Consider the following 22,567-nt stretch of genomic DNA (forward strand, 5'->3'; position numbering starts at 1 on the left):
TTTAATTTACTTTCACGTGCGACTATTCATCATATCGTGGATCTATGACAACAAACATTTCCTTGTTGGCGATTGGTGAACTCCGGATTCACCTTTGAAGTATGCGGCTTTCTGATTGGACGCATATGAAAACCCAATCCTCATTGGCTAACGGCAAGGCGGGCGGGTGAACTCAATACCTCAAGGCAGGAAGTAGTTTGTTTGCTAGCCAACATGACGGGGTCGTGTTTACCGTGAGTTAGGGGGCTTTAAGTCATTATGGCTGCGGCTGATATGTCCACCGTGCTGAACATTCTCCGGTCTCTGTATCGGCACATACAGACGCTGGAAGAGTTCGCTAACAGCATCGAGTTCAAGGAAGGAAAGAAGCCGGTTCTGGTTGAGCAGTCAGACTCGAACCGCTTCAAAACGTTTGTCAGAGGAGTGTTTGTGTGCTTTGATAAGGAGCTACAGCAGAGTCCCAGCTGCAGCGAGGTGAGATGAAGAGGGCACAAAACCCCTCTTCGTTATCGACACATTCTAAATATTGACTACTGGTGGAAGATTAAAAAAAACAGTGTCTTCCAAAAATATTCATACACTTTGACCTTTTTGTCCATGTAACACATGTTTTAATACTTTTTATGTAATTAAACAGCACAAAGTAGTGCATAACTCAAAAACATTGGGCACTTCTAAATTCACTTGGTTGTCCTGGATTTTACTGACTGGTATAATAAGGAGGCTCAAATTCACTCTTTTCAGATTTTTATTAACTACATGCATACGTTTTATAAAACTAATTTATTATAAGTTTTATTTAAAAAAAGTATACATTTTATTCATAAAAATCTCAAAAATGTGAGTTTGAGCCTCCTTAATATACCAGCCAATAACACATTTACATACAGAGTTGCAAAGTTGCACAGTATAACACAGGGCGTTATGTAACTGTGAAAATAAACAGTATTTTGAGAAAGTATTTATATTCCTTTTCAAAGTGGAATATAAATGTCATGGTTTTGATGGAAAAACAACCTCCATATCATAATGAGAGGTTGGTTTTTCCTAATACTGAGTTATGTTATATTGTTGTTAGATTTGCACTCTACCGGAAGTCCTGGCTTTTGTTCTCAACACCATGAAAAGGAAAAGAAGAAGAAACGTCCTGGCGCATGGCTACAACCTGCTGGCCCTGCCGCAGGAGGATCGGGACGCAGACCACTTTAAATTCCAAGGAGACGTGACCCAAAGTGCCGCCTACGTTCACGGCAGTGACCTGTGGAAGAAAGTCACCTTGCGCCTGGGCACAGACATCACACGGTACCTGCTGGAGAGCTGCTCCGTATTCGTGGCAGTGCCTCCTTCGTGCGTTTTCCAGGTGTGCGGCGTCCCGGCGTATGACAGGGTGTCCACGAGCCCACCCTCGAGTGGGTTTCATCTTCAGCTTCGACTTACGGGGCGCAGTTTGTCTCAGTTTGGAAGAGATCAAAGGTCACTGCGCTTTAGGGGAAGACAGAAGGTTGATCTGGCTCAAAGCCAGATTAGGAGAAGAAGAAAGGAAAAAGGGAACAAGAGAAAAAGAAAGAGGGGACTCGATCAGCTGGAGGAGGAGACGGGAACTTCCTCAGGAAAGAGGAGACGGTTAGCAAACACAGAAAGCAATCAGGAGCAAACGGTTGAGGAAAGACAGGCTAGGTTTGTGGAACCAGCAACGTCTAGGAGGAATGTGGAAAATGGGACGACTGGTTTCAAACAGACAATTGAGATGCCAACAACGGAGGGTGGTCCCAGTTGGCGGTCAGGGGCTTTTCCTCCTTTGCCGCCCTCACAATGTTTTATCCGCACGCTGGGATTCCTGTACGGCGGCAGAGGCCTGCACAGCTTCCTTCTCAACAGGAAGAAAAAAAGCGTCGATGGATCCAGAAGGTTACAAGGGAAAGACTTGATACGAGTCGTCTTCTTCGAGGGCTTGATGTATTTGAACGGTTCAGAGAGGAAACCGAAAAAGCTTCCCCAGAGGTTCTTCAACATGGTTCCCCTCTTTAGTCGGCTGTTGCGGCAACACAAGAAATGCCCTTACAGCAAGATCCTGCAGAGGATCTGCCCTTTGGTTGAAGAGCGTAACACGGGACCTGGAGAGCTAAGCTCGCTTTTACCTAAACACTGTGCGCCCCATCGGGTCTTCCTGTTCGTCAGAGAATGCCTCTCTACTGTGATTCCGCGAGAGATGTGGGGCTCGGACCATAACCGGGTTCATTTCTTTGCCAAAGCCAGGAGTTTTCTCCACAGCGGCAAGTTTGAGAGGCTGTCGCTGGCTGAGCTGATGTGGAACATGAAGGTGAATGACTGCGACTGGTTGAAGATCAGTAAAACCGGTAAGTCAGATACGCTCTCGGATTTTTTATTTTTTTTGTTATTGATAGGTTGAGAGTTGTCTGCAGTTCATACAGGCGAGGGTTCTGTCACACACACACACATACACACACACACACACACAGTTCCTAGAAAACCCAGTTCATTTGGGAGGTGGAAATGCGCAATTGAACTCTGATGAGGACCTAAAAACCAAACTCTGGTTTGCCGAAAAGTCGAGGTCTTGGTTTGGTTGAAGTGAACTTTGCCATAGAACTCTGAATGGTGCGGTTTTAGTTGCGGTTCGTGTTTCTGACATTCTGAACCGACTCGTCTTACTTGCAGGCCGAATCCCACCCAGCGAGCTTGCGTACCGGACGCAGATCCTGGGTCAGTTCCTGACCTGGCTGCTGGACGGCTTTGTCGTGGGTCTCGTCCGCGCTTGTTTCTACGCCACGGAGAGCGTGGGGCAGAAGAACGCCATCAGGTTCTACCGACAGGAAGTCTGGACCAAACTTCAGGACTTGGCTTTCAAGTATGTACCGAGGCGGTTCTCTGTTTACACCCGAGTTTGGGATACAGAACAGACGGCTTCATTTAAAGATAAAAACTTGTTTTCAGAGGTCACCTCTCCAAAGGTCAGATGGAGGAGTTGTCCCCTGCTCAGGCAGCGTCTCTCCCCAAAGGCACCGTCATCTCCCGACTTCGTTTCATTCCCAAGTCAGATGGCATGAGGCCTATCACACGAGTTATAGGAACGGATCCCAAAACGAGGGTACGCCGGCACTTTTTAGAGACCTCATCTTAGGAAAGTTGCAGCCGTAACCTAATTCCTCGTGCAGTTGTTCCAGGCTCGGGTGCGGGACTTGCTGGACGTGCTGAGGGCCTGCGTGCGCTCCACTCCATCCCTCCTCGGCTCCACGGTGTGGGGGATGACGGATATTCACAAGGTGCTGAGCTCTCTGGCACCAGCCCAGAAAGACCTACCGCAACCGCTCTACTTTGTCAAAGTGAGTCATGACATCTGATGGTTTGGTTTTTCTCTCAAGCCATTGAGAAATACCTGTTTTTGTAAAATGGCAACCAAGGAAGATTTGTATCAGTTTCTTATTTGTCTAACAGGTGGATGTGAGTGGAGCCTACGAGAGCCTGCCGCATGACAAACTCATAGAGGTGATTGGCCAGGCCTTGTGCCCCGTCCAGGATGAGCTCTTCACCATCCGCCGCTATGCCAAGATCTGGGCAGATTCCCACGAGGGCCTGAAAAAGGCCTTTGTTAGACAGGTGCTGTTATTTGGCTTCGTGGATAACTATGCTGTGCGAATAGCGTAGTGCTAGAAGGTTCATTTTATGGTACAGAAGGATATACAGTTACTTTATGTAGCTGGTTTACACCCAATGCTCAATTTAATATCATAAATATGAATTGAACATACTCTTGACTCATTTAGCTGATTTTAATCAACCATTTGCAGTAAAAAAAATCTTATCATTTATGTTTGTTTCTTCAATCTTAGCAGCTGTTTTTATCAACGTTATGGATTTTTTTAATAAAACATGTTCATGACCATGCTGAGAAAAAAATTAATTGTTATTACAATATTTCTGCTATTTGCATCCCTAGAACTCTATCACATTTTATCACAGCCGCTAACTTTAACATACCTGATAGATGTTTTAGGTGATAGACACATTGTTTTTAAATTTTATTCTACAAAAATATGTCTAAGAAATGTGGTGTGCACGTTTTATGTTTGTTTTGGGGGGGGGGGTGCTATTCTCTCGTCTGGTCTTAGATTCCTAACTGGATAAACTTTGGCTAAGTCAATCTAACACATGTGAATGTGTTGATGTAAGCTTACATCACAGCTTACATCAACACATTGACATGTGTTGATGTAAGCTGTGCTATTGTAGCTGCTGAAGAAAACCAGCCGTGATGCTGCATGTTTCACAGATTCTTACATATATACTAGCATTCTTTGTTCCCTACGTTTGTGGCAAAGTGCAACCTGAACTTTTTATGTTTTTTTTTTTTCTTGCCATAACTTCAGATTAAATCATACACAGTTGGTCTCTAATTTCTAACTGAGGGACTTTTGAAGCACCGTATCTGTATCTCTTTAGGGGCGTTGGGGAAAGCAGAGCCCACTATAACAGCTTGTCTCACATTTCACCTTTCTTTTTGGGAAAAGAAAATGTGTGTTTTCCTTTCCTGTCATCTTTGTTGCCATAGGCAGATTTTCTGGAGGACAACATGGGATCCACCAACATGAAGGGATTTTTAATGTCGTTGCAGAAGAATGCAAAACTCCACCATGCCATCCTAGTAGAGCAAGTAAGACTTGGATTACAATTTTAAACCCTTTTATGTTGGGATTTAGATAAATTTTTCCACATTAACCTAAACTTTTCTCTGTTTTTACAGCATTTCTGCTCTGATCTCCGAGGCAAAGAAGCTTCACAGTTCTTCACCCAAATGCTAACAGGCAGCGTAGTTCAGTACGGAAAGAAGTAAGCCATGCTTATCTCCTTACTAAACATCCTCGTTTGTTTAATACACTCGTTCCAAACCACGACCCTGTGCGTTGCAGGACGTACCACCAGTGCCGAGGGATTCCTCAGGGATCGGTCGTGTCCTGTCTGCTCTGTTGTTTGTGTTACGGCCACATGGAGAACGTTCTATTCAAAGACATCACAAAAAACAAAGGGTAGGGCAGAAACCTCCTGTTGTGGTCCATCTTCTCCAGAAGGGGGCAGTGTTTCTGGATCTCACTTGTCTCTTTGGTTCTCAGGTGTTTGATGAGATTAGTGGACGACTTCCTCCTTATTACTCCAGACCAACATCAAGCACAAACCTTTCTGAAGTATGGCTCATTTTAATGAAATATTTTTAAACTATCTGTTTTTAGATAAAACACTCATATGTACTTAAATGAGTCTGAACTTGAACACTGTGTGCAGGACCTTGCTGGCTGGAGTACCACAGTATGGTCTAATGGTCAACCCACAGAAGGTGGCAGTCAACTTCCAGCTACTGGGAAGCGTGGGCTCCTGTACGGAGATTCGCATGTTGCCTCTTCACTGTCTCTTCCCATGGTGTGGGCTGCTGCTGGACACCCACTCCCTGGACGTCTATAAAGACTATTCAAGGTTAAACCTGTCGTCAGCTCAGTCATTACCTGCAGTCTGTTTGGTTCAAGTTATTGCGCTTTTTGCCTTTCCTTTATGGTTCCTTGTAAACTGTGCCACCTCTTCCTCCATGCACTTTGCACCAACTCGTAAATGACTCCCACGCTGGAATGGAGGATATTTTTCCTGGCATAAAGTGCTTTGCAAAGGTTTTTTTTTTTTTTTTTTTAGATATCAATGAAATGCTGAACTTGTGATGTGAGCACTGAGTTTTGTAGCAGGGTTTTTGCAGGTTTCACCAACTCAAATGTAAAACTTTTTAAGGTTGCTTTAAGGCTGTTATTAATGAAATTCAAGATCCGCGTCACGACCGAAATGTCCACAGAAAATCACAAATAAGTTGAATGGCTTGAACATTGTTTAGTCAGCTGGCAATAAAACTCCACTTACCCATGATGGATGTAGCAAAAAACATCCATTAGCTAGAGGTAAGTAAAAATGTTAGCTGCATAGCCTTTTAACGTGCATCGTGGGTAAGTGTAAATTTAGAAAGCTAGCTAGCAAGGGTATATTAACAGATAGTCAAATTTGCACTTACCCGTGATGGTCATAAGAAAAGTAGCCAGCTGACTCGATAGCATAGCTAGCTCTTTTACATCTGCAAGAAAAAAAAAGCTTCATAGTATATATGCTTCCATAACAAAGTTTAAGACCTGTGATTAAACTAAACAAGGCCAACTTAGTTTTTTTATTCAGTACATTTAAGGTATTTGAAAGCCTACGTTTTAGAAATATGGATTCATGACTTCTTAAGGATGTGTGGACTTAAGGATGTAAGGCACACAAAAGTTTGTGGCTACATTACGTTTTAACTCCAAGTTTTCTTTTGAGATTTTTTCCTTTTTTATATTTTAGTTATATATATATATATATATATATATATATATATATATTTTTTTTATCTCTTACAGCTATGCCGGCCTCTCTCTACGATACTCCCTCTCTCTGGGTTCTTTCCATTCAGCTGGACACCAGATGAAGAGGAAGCTGATGGCCATCCTGAGGCTCAAATGTCATCCCCTCTTCTTGGACTTGAAGGTTGGAGATTGAAGCACCTCTTTAAGTGTTAAATCTCAACATAGTTTTCTACTATTGATGCTAGAAAAATGCACAGTCAGTAAAAAGCTTGGATTTTTTTTTTTTTTTTTGTTACAGCTAGTTGCAACTTTAACAATCAAACCAGGCTGGATAGATGCGTGGAAATCTGTATTAATTTCCTTGATTTTGGGAGATCGGCGATTAGCTGATGCTTAAGAAACCAATCTGATACACCATTTTTATCTAACTCTCCCACTGAATGCAAGTATTGACCAATCTCCCAAAATTCGCCCCCTACACAATGCCTCATAGGTAACACACCTGTAGACCTTATCTAAGTCCACTACACACCAGTGAAATGAACGGCCAAACTCTAATGACCAGATCCATCCCACAGTTTCACATCTAAGGTGAAAGCCGCTGTTCTCCTCTTTAGACCGCGGTCCCACAATCAGTCGAAGCTCCTCCACACCCACCATATTGAAGTATGGCGAGGAGTGGGATTGTACAGAGCGTTGGGCTGGTTTTACTGTAACCAGGCCAACATAAATGCTACATGTTGGCCAATAACCATCATGAATTTAAACCAACAGGTTTGACTCTCGGCACATTGTTGAGAACAAGACTTGCAGTACTGCACGAAGCAGGAAATGTACAACGCACAACAGAAATACTCTCAGATGTCAATTTATTTCTCTCTTTTTGCATTCATGCTTCAAAACAATCATGTCATTTTAGACCAACTCCCTTGAAGCGGTCTACAGGAACATCTACAAGCTGGTGGTGCTGCATGCCTGCAGGTGAAGACAACTGAGTTGCGACTCTCTTTCTGCATTCCTTGTGTTTTTGTTTAGATTTCTTCTGCTACCTCCTGCCTGCATTGTCAGGATTTCTGCATGTTAACCAGGTCAGGAAGGAGACGCATGACTCGCAAGCCTTCCCATGTAAACTCACCAACCTTGACCTAGGAGTCTCATTAAGATAATACCGATACCAAACTAAGCTGATGTTACTCAATGTCTGCTCTGACCTGGAACGTAATTGTTCAGCCCGTCAGTCCCTGAACGTACTTATCTATAGGTAATGTTAGTTTTTTTTTTTTTTTTCCAGGTTTCATGTGTGTGCACAGAGTTTGCCCTTTGGTCAAACAGTTGCTAAGAATCCACTTTACTTCCTGCAGATGATCTGGGACATGGCTCAGTACGCCAATAAGCTCCTCAGGTCCAGCAACAAGGGTAACATTTCCACAAAAACCTAAGAAAAGCATCATACTTAGATCTTCTCTGCATAGTTTCATGTTTTTCTTTTCTTCAGGACTAATTTTAGGCAGTAAAGCCCAGACGGGCACCGTGCAGTACGAGGCGGTGGAGCTGCTTTTCTGTCTCAGCTTCCTGCTGGTGCTCTCCCAACACCGTCAGCTCTACAGGGACCTGCTGACGCATCTACACAAACGTTTGTATCCACCAAGAATAATTTTCAACAAAATTATCATAGTTGATGTTTTAGCATCAACTAGACTTTAGTTCAGGCTTAAAATAGTCCAACACAACCCAAAACGAACCCAACACGTTATTTTGATAAAAATTTTACTGCTTTTATTTTTAGAGCATCATTTAGGTAAGCAGTGCAACGTCTCCAGCTTTTAGCTTTTGCATAATGTCGTCCAGCTCCATTCTGTTGCTTGTTGAACCACAGGGTGAGTCAAGTGCAAATCATCTGGGATGCGTCATTGATAGGAGCAGGGTGTGGCTGCATGCGCTTATTACAGTATAATGAACTTCTGCACCTTGTTTTCTTCCTTTCCTCAACATGGTAAACGACCGAATCACCTTTTTAAACTATAAGTAGATAAACTCTTTATTGGACATTAGCTTATTAAGCTTAGAAGACCTAGTCCAACTCGAACATTAAACAAATGGTTTTGGCCTGACCCGGCCCAAATATCGGGTCAAGTTCAGGTCGTGATGATATCAATAACAGTATAAAAATGTGGTTTGTTTTTTGTCATTTTATATATTCTAATCTTAATTTGGGTTGAAGCGATTAATCAGATTTCTCAGTCGATTGAAATAATCAACTAATCATCATAACTGATCATGGTAATCAATTAATCGTTGACTGGATACAGACTTTTAAAAAAATGGCAATTTGCTGAAAAAACAACCCATTCAGAGCAATAATTAAGCCAAAGCTGTACAAAAATATACATATGTTGAATTTAAGATTAAAGAAATCTTTTTTGTAAATATGTTCTACCAGAACGTCTCAAGTGGCATCGTTTTAACTTCGCCTGCTTCCCCTATTAAGCACCTTTTGCATCCATTTATTAATCAGTTAATCCAAAACATAACAAGCAGATTAGTCCTGTACTGTGTTGATGCCAAGTTGAGCAGAAAGGGCCGAGAAGGTAACTTAGTTGCAGCCCTAAATTTAATACGGCCAAATCAACTTATTTGGAAATGTGCCACAACCGTTGAGTCTTTTCTGGTTGACTGAGACTGATTGTTTTATTCATGAGTGTCCTAGTGAAAGTAAAAACAAACAAAAACCCCCAAACAATCAGACAAGATCTTTTACATTTTCATAGAGCACTTCTCTTCCAAATTATACCTGATAAAATAATTTAATGTAGCGGGAGTGTTTGATGATTACCAGCTAATAAATACGAATTTGATCAACTTATAATCAAACTTCACAATTGAGAAAACTGCCTTTTTACATTTTTTTTTTTAACTAAGTTTTATTTATTTATTTTTTTCTCATTTCTCACATCCTGAAGATTTCTAAACTAGAGCGCAGCAGGATCTTCTCTGCTTGTCTTTACTGGATTCTCATAAATAATCACTGTTTTATTTGTTAATTCTGAGGATTTGGGTTTAAACCCTGAGTTAATATTCTTACTTGTATAGCGAAGCAAAGATGGAATAATAAAGTTATAAGTGAGTGGACCTATGTCGGCCAAATGTGGGTCTTTCTCTGTTCATCTCCAAAGACAGGTACTTCTAAGGGTTACCATGTGTTTTTTTTTTTCCCCCACTTTGTGATAAATTTATTGCCTCAGAACTTTGCTTCTTGTGTTGCCAAAGAAAGTTGTCCATAAATTGCATGAAAGCAGTTACTGCTGTTACAAGACAGCCCATTGTTTGAAGTGTGAACTACATTATGGGTGTTAATCCAAGGTAAAATATCAAAATGCAACTTTCTATAAAAACCATGAGTTGCTTTTTATTGCCAGCTTTTATCTGATTTTACTAGATGGATTGCTTAATTGTATTGTTAAAAGAATTTTTTTTAAAAAGCTGCCTCATCCTCCGCTCTCCTCTTCCTCACAGGGAAGCGCAGTCTGGAGCGACGGCTGGGGGATTTGAGGCTGGCCAGGGTTCGTCAGGCCTCAAACCCCAGGACCCCCGTGGACTTCTTGGCCATCCGAATGTAATCCACAGCAGGAACTTTTTCACCCTGCAGTCCCAGCAGGAACCCACTGACCCCGCATGCGCTTTTGTGTTTTTTTTTTTTTGTGTGTGTGTGTGTGTGTGTTTGTTTTTGGGAACCGATGGGCCATCGCTACGCTCCCATCCCTTCCCTTCCCCGTTGACGGCTGCGACGCTCTTCCTGAGCGTCGAGCTAGGATTGAGGAAGGGTTATGGTTTCCCCAAATGTCATTGGATATAAATGTCAAAATGAAAACGTAAGGCTTTCTTCTGGTGTTGACAGAGAGGACCTCTAGGAACTGGTGTTTTACTGTCCTGTCAACATGCCAAAGAACTGACGTTTTTATTCTTAACGCACGGAGGAAAACAGTCTTTAATCATATGGTGTAAAACATTTAGGAGATAACCCTGTGTCATAAACATGCCCTATTAAACAACAACCAATCTTGTAAAGATGAATATTTAAACATCACCCAGCTACCATTGCAGTCAAGGTTTTATCCCTCAACTGTTTGTCTGTGGACTTTGGTTTAATCGTGGTGGTAGTTTTCCACATGGAAAGCATGACGTCACTGAATAAAATATTCAAATACTGTACGCCAACAACAACAGGATGTCCTACTTACTTGTTTTTTGTTTTATGCCAATTTCATAAACTCATCCAAGTCCAATTTTTTTTATAAAGTTCTGACATTTGGAATTACATAATCTTTGAAATCTGTTTTTCAAATAAAAGAATTGAGTCTCTGTTTCAGAACATGCTACACAAACAACATATATAAAGGAATCCACTGTTAAATAAGTATTTTCAAGTGTAAAAATTGATTGAAGTGTAGAAATATTTTTTTCTTATTATTTTACATGTCCAGTTAAAATGTATCTTCACAATCAAATTAATGGGAGTATGATGGGTGACTTGAAATGCTGTTCATCCTTTAAATGCTTTGTTTGTTCCGTTCCTGTGTTTCGATCTCAAAGGCTTCGTTGCTGTAGGGATTGGGGCCGGAAACATTGGCAGAAGACTTCTTAATTCCACAGCGGATCAGGTTGTAAATGGCCACCACAGGGATGGAAAGGATGGGGACAACGATGAGGGCGACGATTATGCCGAACACCCACTTTGGGTATTCCTTCGTCTCAGTTTGAGGAAAATCTTCCTAAGGAAAAAGAAATACAAAAGCTCAGAAAAATGGAGTATACTTTGAAAATTAATGAAGGTACAATGCAGTGAAAGAGCTGTCGATTTGAATGAACCATATTTCTATATTTTTGGTCATAACTAATACCCTTTACCAGAGCAAAAATATTGTAAATGACTTTTTTTTTCTAAGCTAAATTTCTTAAAGTAGGACATATGTTGCTCATTCCGGTTAGGTAAAACGGTTTGACACGTACAACATTACCATTCGTGGCTGTACATTAGTAATACTAAAAGAAAATATCGCTCTTGAAAATTTGGGCTGTTCAGAAATCGGCAAGCTATTTTATTTTCAAAGAATGAGCGCAGAACTAGCATAGCATAAACAGGACGCACACTATACGTTTACAGCTAGCTAGCTACCCGATGTAGCCTCACTTTGTTTTAGCTGAAAGCAAATGTTTCTATTTGTTCGACTGGATTTGTTTTCTACTATTATCAACAACAATTTGCTAAGTTGAGTCTAAGTTTTGTGTGTGTATGCCAAGGGCGTAGGTTCGGTCTAAGTTTTGGTGGGGACCTTGGTGGGGACCTTGACCCCCCCCCGGCAGCACAGTGAAATGCCCAAGAGCACCGAACATTTTTGAGAAGGGGGGGGGAAACCACATTGGCTTAATAACCCCCTCCCCCCAACCATAACCATATCATACATCTTGTGTATACAACCAGATACAGTCATACTCAGCAGATCAGTTCAAGAACACTGGTTTGTATTCACACTAGCTTAACTTAATTTAAGACTAACACTTCAAATGCCATATTTACTGAGATAATTTCACAGTATATTTCATATCTGAGAACTAACACCTCACCTGGAGCCCTGAAGCTCCAGCCACCTCTCCATCGTTCTGCTCTGCTGTCTGAGCATCCTATGTGAAAAAATATTACATCATTAACAGACCTATTCTACCTCACATTCAGTGCTGACCTTACTAAACACCGAACTTTACAACAAATGCGTTGCGTGATAGATATCCAACTTATGGGTCCACTCACTGTACTTACAGCCGACGTAGCGAAATAACTTCTAATGTCTGTCCTTTTCTTTTTTGGTGGCGACATGGTCTCGGAGACTCAGAAGGAGACGCGTGTGCCCAGCTAGCCGCCGCCTTTTGCAGCTAATCAAAGAACGTCCGACGATTCAACTGACTCCCCCTCCCCCCACCGACAGCACCGTTCCGACACGGTCTCGGAGGCTCATAATAAATGTCAAACTAAGAAGCTTCCGTTCCGCGCACCGCCTGTTGCTGCTAATCAAAGATCGTAGATCCACGTTCTTTGAGCCAATATGGCAAAAATTGGTCGGGACTTTTTCATATCCCGTGAATATTGGTCGGGACATGTCCCTACCGTCCCTACCCAAACCTACGCCCATGGTGTATGCCATATTAAAGTAATTAAACTGTAAATACTATGTAATGCAAAAGTTGACTTGCTTACATAATTTGGATTCCAAGCAGGATATGTTGGATATGCACCAGCCTGGAGAGCCACATAAGCAACAAAAACCACCAGGAGCATCACTGGACTAATGACCATCCAGCACGCCTTCCAGTAGATGTTGGGCCTCCTCCCGGTCATGAAGTAAATGTCTTCACTAAATCTGTCAGAGGAAACAGAGATATATGGAAGACAGAATTATGTAATTTGCACAAAAAGTAAGGTAAGCAACTTTATGTTTGGTTGATTTTCCTTCCTCAGTAATGATTCTCTGTAATAATTCTTAAGCAAAGCCTGTTTGTTGCCCTTTCAATGTCACTTCCTAAGGATGATATAATGAAAACTTGTCGTATCCTGTCTGTCAACAAAAGTAGCAGAAAAAGCCTGTAAATTCTAGACTCTTAACAGGTAAAAATAGTGCACAAAAATCCGTATAGGACGGCGAAGTCCTACGCAAAAATTTGTGTGATAGGTGGACGGAGCCTGGTGCTGCAAGGTTGGAGACCTTGTCGGGGCCTGGATAATACCCGTGCTAAACGGACGGCGCTTAAATTCCGTAACAAAAGTAAATTTTCCAAAATCTCTTTCTCTTTCTTACTGTTTATTTAATGTCACATGCTGTTTTTATTTTGTTTTTATTTATGTAAAGTACCTTGAAATGCCTTGCTGCTGAAATGTGCTACACAAATAAAATTTGATTGATTTTGATTGATTGTCAAAACTCTTTTTGTGGAGGCAATGTCAATGCAGTGAGACATGAAAATATCCCATATCTTCCCATTTTAGGGACCAAACTCGAACCTCCAAGATGTCAACGCTTTCTCCAAGCAAAATCGGGATTTCCAGAGACTACCTTCGGAATTTAGAGTGGAGCACAAGGTCGGCTTGTTTTCTTTACCTCAACTCCATTGAACACATTTTTCAGTTTGGGTTGTTGCTTATCATGCCAGTGGAATCACTAGAACTACATTGGATGACTTGTGGGAAATTTTAATCCAAGAGATGCCAACCCACAGTGATGTGTGACCAAGCTGGTGACTATATGGAGGAGATGCCAGACTATGCCAGACAAACTGTTAAATTTTCATTTTGTCTTTTCATTTGACCTTTAAACATCCTATCCAAACACCAGAAAAAGAGTTATTAGTGGAATAATCTTTTTGGCTGGTTTAAACCTATGATGTAATAAGTTTAATTACATGAACAAAGTCATGACATACGCAGAATAAAGATGCAATGTTACCATAAAAAAAGTTCAATTTCTAGAAAAAAGTTCTTTCAATGAGGAAAAAAAACTTTGATAGTTAAGATCTGATGTGACCGTCTCATGACCACTGACATTGATGTGTTACAAGATTATTTTCTTTGACTTTATTCTCGTATTCAACTTCATTGCCTTATTTTAATCTCGTTATCACTTTATCCTATTTATGCTATTATGGTATTAGTTTGACTTTATTGTCATCCTACTTTACTCTTGTAATTCTTGTAACACTTTGACTTTGTTCTCACAATATTCTGACTTTATTTCAGTAATATTCTTGTAGTTTAAAATGTTTTTGTCTTAAGGTGGCTCTAATACTTTGTGAATGTAGAACTGGATTTTCCTTGTCAATGTGATGTTGTTTAAAAGTCAATAAACAGGTCTTCCATTGGTATAAAATTTATCGCAAAGAAGCATTGTTGCAATAAAGAAATAATTAACCAAACTCAAATTTCTTTAAATTGTATAGTTGTGCAAGATTGTAAATCTTGGGGGACATGGGGAAATCCTTACGTTTTCATTCCGTAGATGTAAGCAACCCCAACAATCTCACAAAAAGCAATGATGAGTAGGGGTACAGATCCCACATAGGCGTTGAAGACCTCCACCCAATAGTTACCGGAACCCAGGGTGAAGATGAGGCCAATCAAAAACGACACCAGACAGACGATCGCTAAAGCAGTGAGGGAAATGTTAATTCAGAAAAGGAATTCAGTTCCTCCAGGAATAAGACCGGATACAAGCTGAATCACCTGTCAAAACTTCATGGGGGAGCCACTTTGGGACCAGTTTGAGCTCCTGGAGGGGCGTGAGGACTCCCTCTATGTTGCCAAACATGGAGGACAGTCCCAAACTGAAGAGCATAACGAAGAACAATACGGCCCAGACCTGGGACCCAGGCATCTCTAAGACTGCCTCTGTGAATACAATGAAGGCCAGGCCCGTTCCAGAAGCACTCTTGGAGAGGAAGATTAAAGTCAGGCAGAAGAAAATGCTTCATCATGTACAAAAATAATGCTTAGTCCTTTACAGGACAAGGAGCAACACAAAGGATCATAGTGGGTGGCATGATTGAACAAGAGGAGTGCAGAAAACACAAGTACCTGATCAAGAAAGTTCTGCAGATCACAGACCCTTAAGGGCAAAGAAGCTATGTCTCCTGGATGTGTCACATTTAAGTAATCAAACCACTGGTCGTAGTTTTCCAATGTCATGTTTCGTTCTGCGATGTCAAAGTGGTTAGTCAGAGTCAGGATGTTCCTGTAGACGAGATTAGAGACGCCATTTCAACAAATTTCACTGGACCACACTTCATTGTCAGAAGAGGCAACCACAGATATCCATGCAAACGTACTGTTCTAGACAGGTGTTGAAGTTAGTTCTGGCTTTGAATCCCAGGATGGAAAAAATGGGAATGGATCCATAGAGGGACGTGGCACTGTTTGTTATTCCCACAACAAGAGCATCTCTCTCACAGTCGTTCCTAAAAGTCAAGAAAAAGAAATAAAGCGGCAGTCCAATCTCTGCTTCTCAACTTGATCGGGTGTTTGATGCCTCACCTCTCCGCATTGTAGCTGGAGAATGCTATTAGACCTCCGAAAGCCACAGAAAGAGAGAAGAAGATCTGGGTTGCAGCGTCTAACCAAACCTGGGGCTTCTTAAGTATTTCCCACTGCAGCCAGGAGAACAACATATCAATTACGTCTGGTTTTTGATTTTGTCTAGGATACAGAACATGTTATGTCAGGGGCAAACTCACGTCAGGAGTGAAGAGGTACACCAGCCCATCAGTAGCTCCAGGCAGAGTGAGGGCCCGGATCAGGAATATGGTCAGAACCAGGTAAGGGAATGTGGCCGTCACATACACAGCCTGGAAAGGTTCAAAACGTCTCGATAAGAGAGTCTGGTTTTCTTTTAAGTCAAAGGTAGTTGTTTATTCATCAGCAGTAGGCATGGAACGCTATCAGATGACCTTTAGGCAATTACCATAATTTCATTGTTTCAGGAAAAAAAAAAGGTTACATAGCATTTATTAACTGTTTGACTTTACAGTGATCTAAAAATATTCTAGAGATTTTAACTGACTGGTGTGGGTACAAAACAACCTGCCAAAATGGTATTTGGCAGGATCTATTGTTAAAGCGCTAAATTCAACAATGTTGAAATCCAAAGTGTCACAATGAGAATGTGAGAATGCTCTCAACCCAATTCGTATATGTGAATTTTTTCATGCGTTTGATTAACACTCCTGGTTGTTTATGGAAGTGTTGAATTATTTTGTATCTTGTTTGTTTGTTTGTTGTATATTTGCAGTTTTCTCAGAGTTTTCTGGAAAAAAGCAGAACTCATGAGTTTAGTTTTCACCCACTTAAAAATAAGAGCATGAGTGTAAATGACTACGACTTGAAGAATTTTTAATGGTGGATAACTGAAACTTCAGCGAAGATGTCAAGCATTATTCAACTGAAAGTTCACAAAATAGCAGAATAAATCAGAATTTAATCGTATAAAACAAGACGAAGCTAACTGCGTTAAATGTTCTCAAAATTAGCAAAAAATATGCTAACGCACAAAATTAACTCCGGAGTTAGCCCATTAGCCGATTAGCAGATGTGTGCCCACCACTGGAAAATGAAGAAAACTACAAAGGTACAAATTGGCGAAGGGGTAAAAATAACTAGCATGTAGTGTGATAGAGTATCACTGAGAGCATAAAAACTGGTATTTAGTTGAGGAAACAGCTCAAGTAACTTTCCTGCAGATGGCACACTGCTCGTAGTTTCCTCACTGTATTTTTAAACCAGAGTTATATTAGCAAGAGTAATTCAATTGTTTCCATGAAATGATTGAAAATGTTTCGACAGGTTCTCTAGAATCCCATAAAATTGTGAAATCTTGACTTTTTAAAACCTGGCTATGCCTTGGTGGTACCAGTTAGTAGCCCCTGCTAAAGCACAGATTTTGTGTGCTGACCTTTCCCATGGAGTCGATGCCTTTGATGAAGCAGATGTAGATGACACACCAGGCCGTGGCCAGACAGATGACCATCCACCACTGCAGCGAGCCGCTGATCTCGATGTCCTCGGTGATGTTCAGCGTCTCGCGGTACCAGAAGTAATTCACCGAAGTGCTCTTCTCACACTCGGAGCTATAGCCTGTAGGAACACACCACACCCATAAGACAATACCTGGGATATTTATATATGTATAAAGAATCTTTAGATGATCTTTTTCTTAAAATTACTTGTGATTTTCTTACAGGACAGGTTTAAAAGAAAACACATTTAAATCAATAACTGTTGGTGTCATAAAGCAGTTCACATGCCAATATAATAAATCCATCAAAATAATTCCCGCTCAAAGATTGATGGTTAACTCGGCTGTTAAGTAGTAATCCCTAACTTTAGTTTCCAGTTTATCTTCTCAAAGCAAATTCCCCCACCCTCTCGGACAACTTCCACTGGCTCCACTGTGCTTTAACGTTCCTGGTGAATCGTTATTCTTTTATTGTCATTACACTACATTCAATAAAATGTATCGAAAGCAGCAACACAACACCAAGGTGGACTTTTTTTGTTGTTGTCCCCCCCCCCCTCACCTGTTTGGTTAGCATTCAAAGGACACTGGCTCCACGGCAGCGGGTTTTGAAAAGAGTTAAAGAAGTACCAGAGCACCCAGGCTATGATGGTGTTGTAGAACATGGAGACCAGGAAAGACACCACCATGGAGGCAATGCCTGAACACAAGGGGGAAAAAACAGTCAGTCGGAAGGAGGTTTTCCAAAGGAGCCTGAGGAAACAGTGTAGCCGTACATGAGACAGGTTTTCATACCACAAGTAAACAACTTCTTATCACACTTATTGTAATTTTTCAAAGGGCTACTACCAAAATGTGCAACATTTGACTGGAAAACTTTTGATTTTAGTAGTTGGCTCACACAAGCAATAAGCATTTTCAAGCTTCCTAATGTATTTAAGGTTAGTTAACCTAAAGCTTTATCAGAACCAGAAATCATTGCTAGAACTAAAACACACAATGGACATAGTTATACCTAATGTTCTTTAATTATTAATTAACAAATATCATCTATTAGACAAGCAAGTTATAGGTTAAGGTATTTCTGTACTTTACATTGGGATAAAGTTTCAGTCATAATCATCTTAAGTAAGCTGTGTCTGAAATCATAAATTTATTAGCACCTGGGAGGGGAAAAAATAAAAAGAGAAAAACTTTTTTTTTGGCTCAATTTAAAATAAGGGAAAAAATGAAGTCTATTTTCTGGGATGAGAGTATAATTTGGTTCACTCTTTCAATAATAACTGATCATAAAATACAGTCAAATACCGTATTGTATCTGACCTATTCAGCTTATATGACAGAGCTCAATAAATTCATTAAAATCAAAATTGAGTGCATTAAAATCTGCTATCGAGTAAAAGTCACTTATTCGTTGAATGCCAAAGGAGTGATGAATACTTTGCATCATACGTCATTTTTACAGTGTCAACAACAACAAAAAAGTACATTTTTGGGTAAAAAGTTTTGCCTAAAAACTAAAAAGTTTCGCCTGCATCGGCCACCTGATGGCAAATTTGACACATTTTCACATTGCTGCCACGGGGCCACCACACAAAATCAGCAGAGTGGCCCCGGCTCACACTTTACTTTGGACAAACCTGTCTTAAATGGTTTTAAAATTTTAACTCCACGAAGCGAACAAATACTAAGCAAGGACGCATCCCTCAGGATTAGGAGCTGAACTTCCACCCACCGACTCCACCCAACATCGGAGAGATGTTGTTCCAGACGCCGATGCTGCCCATGCGGAGCCGCTGTCCGATCGCCAGCTCCAGGTAGAGCAGGGGGAGGCCCTCGAACACCAGCGCAATCAGGTACGGGATGAGGAATGCACCTGATAACACCAATGAAACTGAGACCTCAAGGCAAGGAGGCGTTATACAATAAATCATAACAATTGTGTTACTAAACAGTAGCTTTTTCTTTTTTCTTTCTTTTTTTCTTTTTTTTAAGAGATTCTCTGAGAAAACTGTAGATTTGTAACCAAGAATCTAAGAACACGTCAATGTGACCGGCTAATCATTTTGAGGCAGTTATACAAAAACCCAAGAGAGTCAAATCCCCCCCTGTGCGAATCTAAATCTCAGAGTCAATATGTAAAGTTGATAGAGGCTGAACACCTTTTACTGGAAATGCCTGCTTACACAACTTCACCTGTTCTCTGGAACTCTGTAGCCTTTAACATACCACCCTGGGAACTATGAGGAAGTAAACACAGAAGTCGGATGCATTGATCCGAACACCTTTCCTCCTGATGTCAGAAATCCAGACAAGCATGAGAACGAACGTCGGACACGAGGAACTCAAAGGCAGCATCCTCACCCCCTCCGTAGATCTGGCACAGGTAGGGAAACCGCCACACGTTTCCAATCCCGACCGCAAAGCCAATGCATGTCAGCAGGTACTGGACCTTGTTGTCCCACTTGGGTCTCTCCTCCGTACCAGGATTCTTTGCTTCCCCCATCCTTGGATAATGCAAATAACAAGAACGCTCAGCTGTTGTGTTAACCCAGGTCCTGTTCCCTCATCCAGGTAGTTCTGATTTGGTCCAGAATTCTCCTAAGTTCAGTCCAGAACCGTCTTGTCAGAGTGATGCCCGGAGCTCCTCTCCCTGTCCTTTGTCTGACTCTCCTCCAATGGAACTACTACTTCTGACTCAGGAGCAACAGCTTTTTATTGGACTTTTTTTTTTTTTTATGGTGAAATCAGGTCACAAACAGAGGGAGTGAGAGCACCCAGCACGAGTGATTTAGTGGTTAAGCCTCCCTACGTGTTTGAAATGGGAGTGTTCCCGGCTAATTAATGGATAACCTGGTGATGCTGTCCGCTGCAGTGAGCCACAGGGAAAAGCGATGACACGGAGGCATCGTGACGGCAGCTCTTCCCGACCGAGCACATTCCCGACTCGGTAGGGTACATTCTGACCGAGTCGGAATGTAACAAAAAAAAAAAAAAAAAAAAAAAAAACACTTCACACAAATGACGTAATTTTTAATTTTAATTTTTTTTAAAAGGTTTTCTTTTGTTACTTTTCCCACTTACGGCTAATCTGCTCAGCAGGCTGCAGTACAGGACAAGTTGTAATTGCGTGCTGTGGTTTTGCAGATCAGAATGTCCAATCCAGTGAAGCAGCTGTTGCTACTTTATGTACATGTGCAAGCAGGAGAAACAAAAAAGCTGTCATCTTGTGTTACTTTATGGCGAATGGGAATTTAGATATCCGTTTTCAAGTTAGATAAAAGTGTCACTTTTTAAACTTTTTACTCATGTCTTTTTTTATTTCCTGTTTAATAGTAAAACAAAAGAGAGAGAAAAAAGAAAAAACATAATTCTTGCCTAGGTGATAAAGCTGCTAAGTTTTTACTAGTGCAATAAAATGCAGGATACACAAAGCTGTAAAATGCATTATGAGTTGCATAAAATGGTGGAGTGATCAGTTGTGGATCATACATCCACTTATCAGACTTTGGATTAAGCTTTGAATCAAAAGCTTCACTAAAATACCAACATTATAATCAGTGGTTAAGTTAACTGTGCTTGCGATGCCCCCCAAGGCTATTCTACCCTGGGAGGTGAGCCATATTCACAACCATGACTGTCTGCGTTTCTCCCATAGTACCACAGCAGGTAGATTTAAACAAAGAATGAGGTTTAAGTCAGTAAGTTAGAACAAAAGAAGGAGTTAGTAAAGCCTAATCAATGAATCAAGGAGGAAAAAAAAAGATTACCACAAAAGTTCCACCAGGAATTATTTTAGCTTCCACATGCTGAAATTTCGATCTTTTAATTTTGCCTACAAGGCTCAATGGCCTCTACTGTTTTGTAATCAAAATCGGATAATTAATCAGTAACCTCCACATCTGCCACTCAATGTCTTGATATTTTCTGTCTGTAGCTCGGCTGTAATAAATGTCGGACTGTCACAACAAGCTGTTTTATGTCAAAATTGTGCAAATTGCTTGCAATTTTCCATGTTCTGGTTGTCATGGTGTCTCATCTGGGCGAGTTATTCTTTGGTCCACGTTGCCTCGTGTTTTATTGCAGACCAATGTGAAAATGTTTAACCATGGCTGTGTTTGTTTTCTTTTCTCTCTCTATCCTTCTGTTTTTTTTTTGTTGTTTTTTTTTCACTTTGCTTTCAAAGAACCAGAAACTGGTGTCAGCCAACAACCGTGTGCAACACATTGAGAAGATTGTTTAATGGTTGTTTTCGAGTAGGTTTTTCCCAGATCTATTCCCTGAACTTTTGGTTCTTTTCTCTCTGCGTGTTTTTCTGCAAATAATGTTGCAAAATTTGTGGCTAAAATGGTGTCACCATAATAACCAAAACTTTTTCTCTGAATGGAGTGGATACGCTAAGAGACAAAAAGAGAAGAAATTTCAGGCTGAAAACATCTACTGCTGACGCATTCTTGAGCTCGAATGTGTTTAATCACTGGGGGAAGGAAATAATCCAACATTGATAGACAATATTTTTTTCCCCCTACACACAATTAGATGTATAATTTTATGTAATTGAAATAACTGTGCCATGTATTTATTTTTAGATTTTTAAGTTGCTCATAGTGTCTAGGAACAATCCAAAACTTGTAGCGCAGGGGCCCATCTAGTTTAGCCAAATTTCCAGATGTGTGTTGATCTCTACAACTGAGAAAATGCCTACAAGAAAATAACTTCTTACCTACATTACCATATTTAAGGAAATTGAAGGACCCAACTGTAGACAGGAAGTAGGCAATGTCATGAGGAAGAAGATTTATTAACAAAAACCAGAAAACAAGAACTTACAAACAATAGGAAGAACACAGAACCAGGAACACAGAACACCCCCCCTCCCCCCCCCAAAAAAAAACCTCCAGTCCAGTGAGGAGTGATGGAAAATTTGAGGATGAGAAATTAAAAAGCAATGATTACCAACACGAGGAAGGGGGAAGTTGAATGAACTCAATGAGTAACAGCTGTGTGGGGAGCATGAGTAGTGGGAACTGGGGAAAATGATTAAAATGTAAACACTTCAGAGCAGGACAAATACTGGGAATCGCTCACGGAACGTGACTGGGACGACAAAAACAGAAAGCGACAAGCAGAACCTGAACTCCAAGGGATCATGAGATAAACCTGCAAATATGAACAGTCGAGAACCTGAGCATGTCCTTACACCAGGATGGTGAAGGAGGTGAAAAAAGACATGTGGAAGGCCTATAGAGTCATCAATAAATAAAACTGAGGAATTTTATTTTAAATATGCCTGATTTTTCTACATCAAACAGTTCCTATAAACCTTTCATAATGAATCCAGTACAAACTGTTTCTACATCTTATTAGATTTCCTTGAGATAGATGCAACAGTTGAAGTATAAGAATATATGAATTTCACAAATCTTGCAATGTTCAGGAAAGTGTTGCATTTATATTTGTTATCACCCCACCTAACTATGATGCTCCAAAATAAATAAAGTTCAACCACTTTTAAGTTTGTTTTTTTTTTACTTCAGTACATACTTGAAAAGCTGGAGTCAGATTTAACGGGATGATGGGTGGGTTCAACCAACCCTGGTACTTCTAAATAATTAAATTAAATTAAATTAAAAT

The 22,567-nt window shown here is 40.7% G+C and overlaps 2 protein-coding genes across 2 annotated transcripts; one reads left to right on the plus strand and one right to left on the minus strand.

Moving 5' to 3' along the window:
• Positions 1–165: 165 nt before the first annotated feature.
• On the plus strand, positions 166–10,604 carry tert (telomerase reverse transcriptase). Its single transcript, XM_015012017.2, has 16 exons — positions 166–474; positions 1,079–2,357; positions 2,680–2,869; positions 2,956–3,109; positions 3,177–3,344; positions 3,457–3,618; positions 4,571–4,672; positions 4,763–4,848; positions 4,929–5,045; positions 5,130–5,201; positions 5,299–5,487; positions 6,438–6,564; positions 7,303–7,364; positions 7,675–7,799; positions 7,879–8,016; positions 9,897–10,604. Exons 1-16 carry the CDS (start codon positions 259–261, stop codon positions 9,998–10,000), a joined length of 3,291 nt encoding a protein of 1,096 aa, XP_014867503.2. The 5' UTR covers positions 166–258; the 3' UTR covers positions 10,001–10,604.
• slc6a18 (solute carrier family 6 member 18) lies at positions 10,336–19,936 on the minus strand. The gene is made up of 12 exons (XM_015012018.2): positions 19,298–19,936; positions 18,669–18,809; positions 17,496–17,633; positions 16,871–17,052; positions 15,657–15,767; positions 15,457–15,569; positions 15,252–15,380; positions 15,001–15,157; positions 14,650–14,854; positions 14,411–14,570; positions 12,634–12,796; positions 10,336–11,152 (listed from the first exon to the last, which is right to left on the minus strand). The coding sequence occupies exons 1-12, from the start codon at positions 19,437–19,439 to the stop codon at positions 10,931–10,933; spliced, it is 1,863 nt and encodes a 620-aa protein (XP_014867504.1). The 5' UTR covers positions 19,440–19,936; the 3' UTR covers positions 10,336–10,930.
• Positions 19,937–22,567: the final 2,631 nt, after the last annotated feature.

Source organism: Poecilia mexicana, unplaced genomic scaffold (assembly GCF_051168715.1).
Source record: "Poecilia mexicana isolate PSO_F unplaced genomic scaffold, ASM5116871v1 scaffold_11, whole genome shotgun sequence".
NCBI lineage: Eukaryota > Metazoa > Chordata > Actinopteri > Cyprinodontiformes > Poeciliidae > Poecilia > Poecilia mexicana.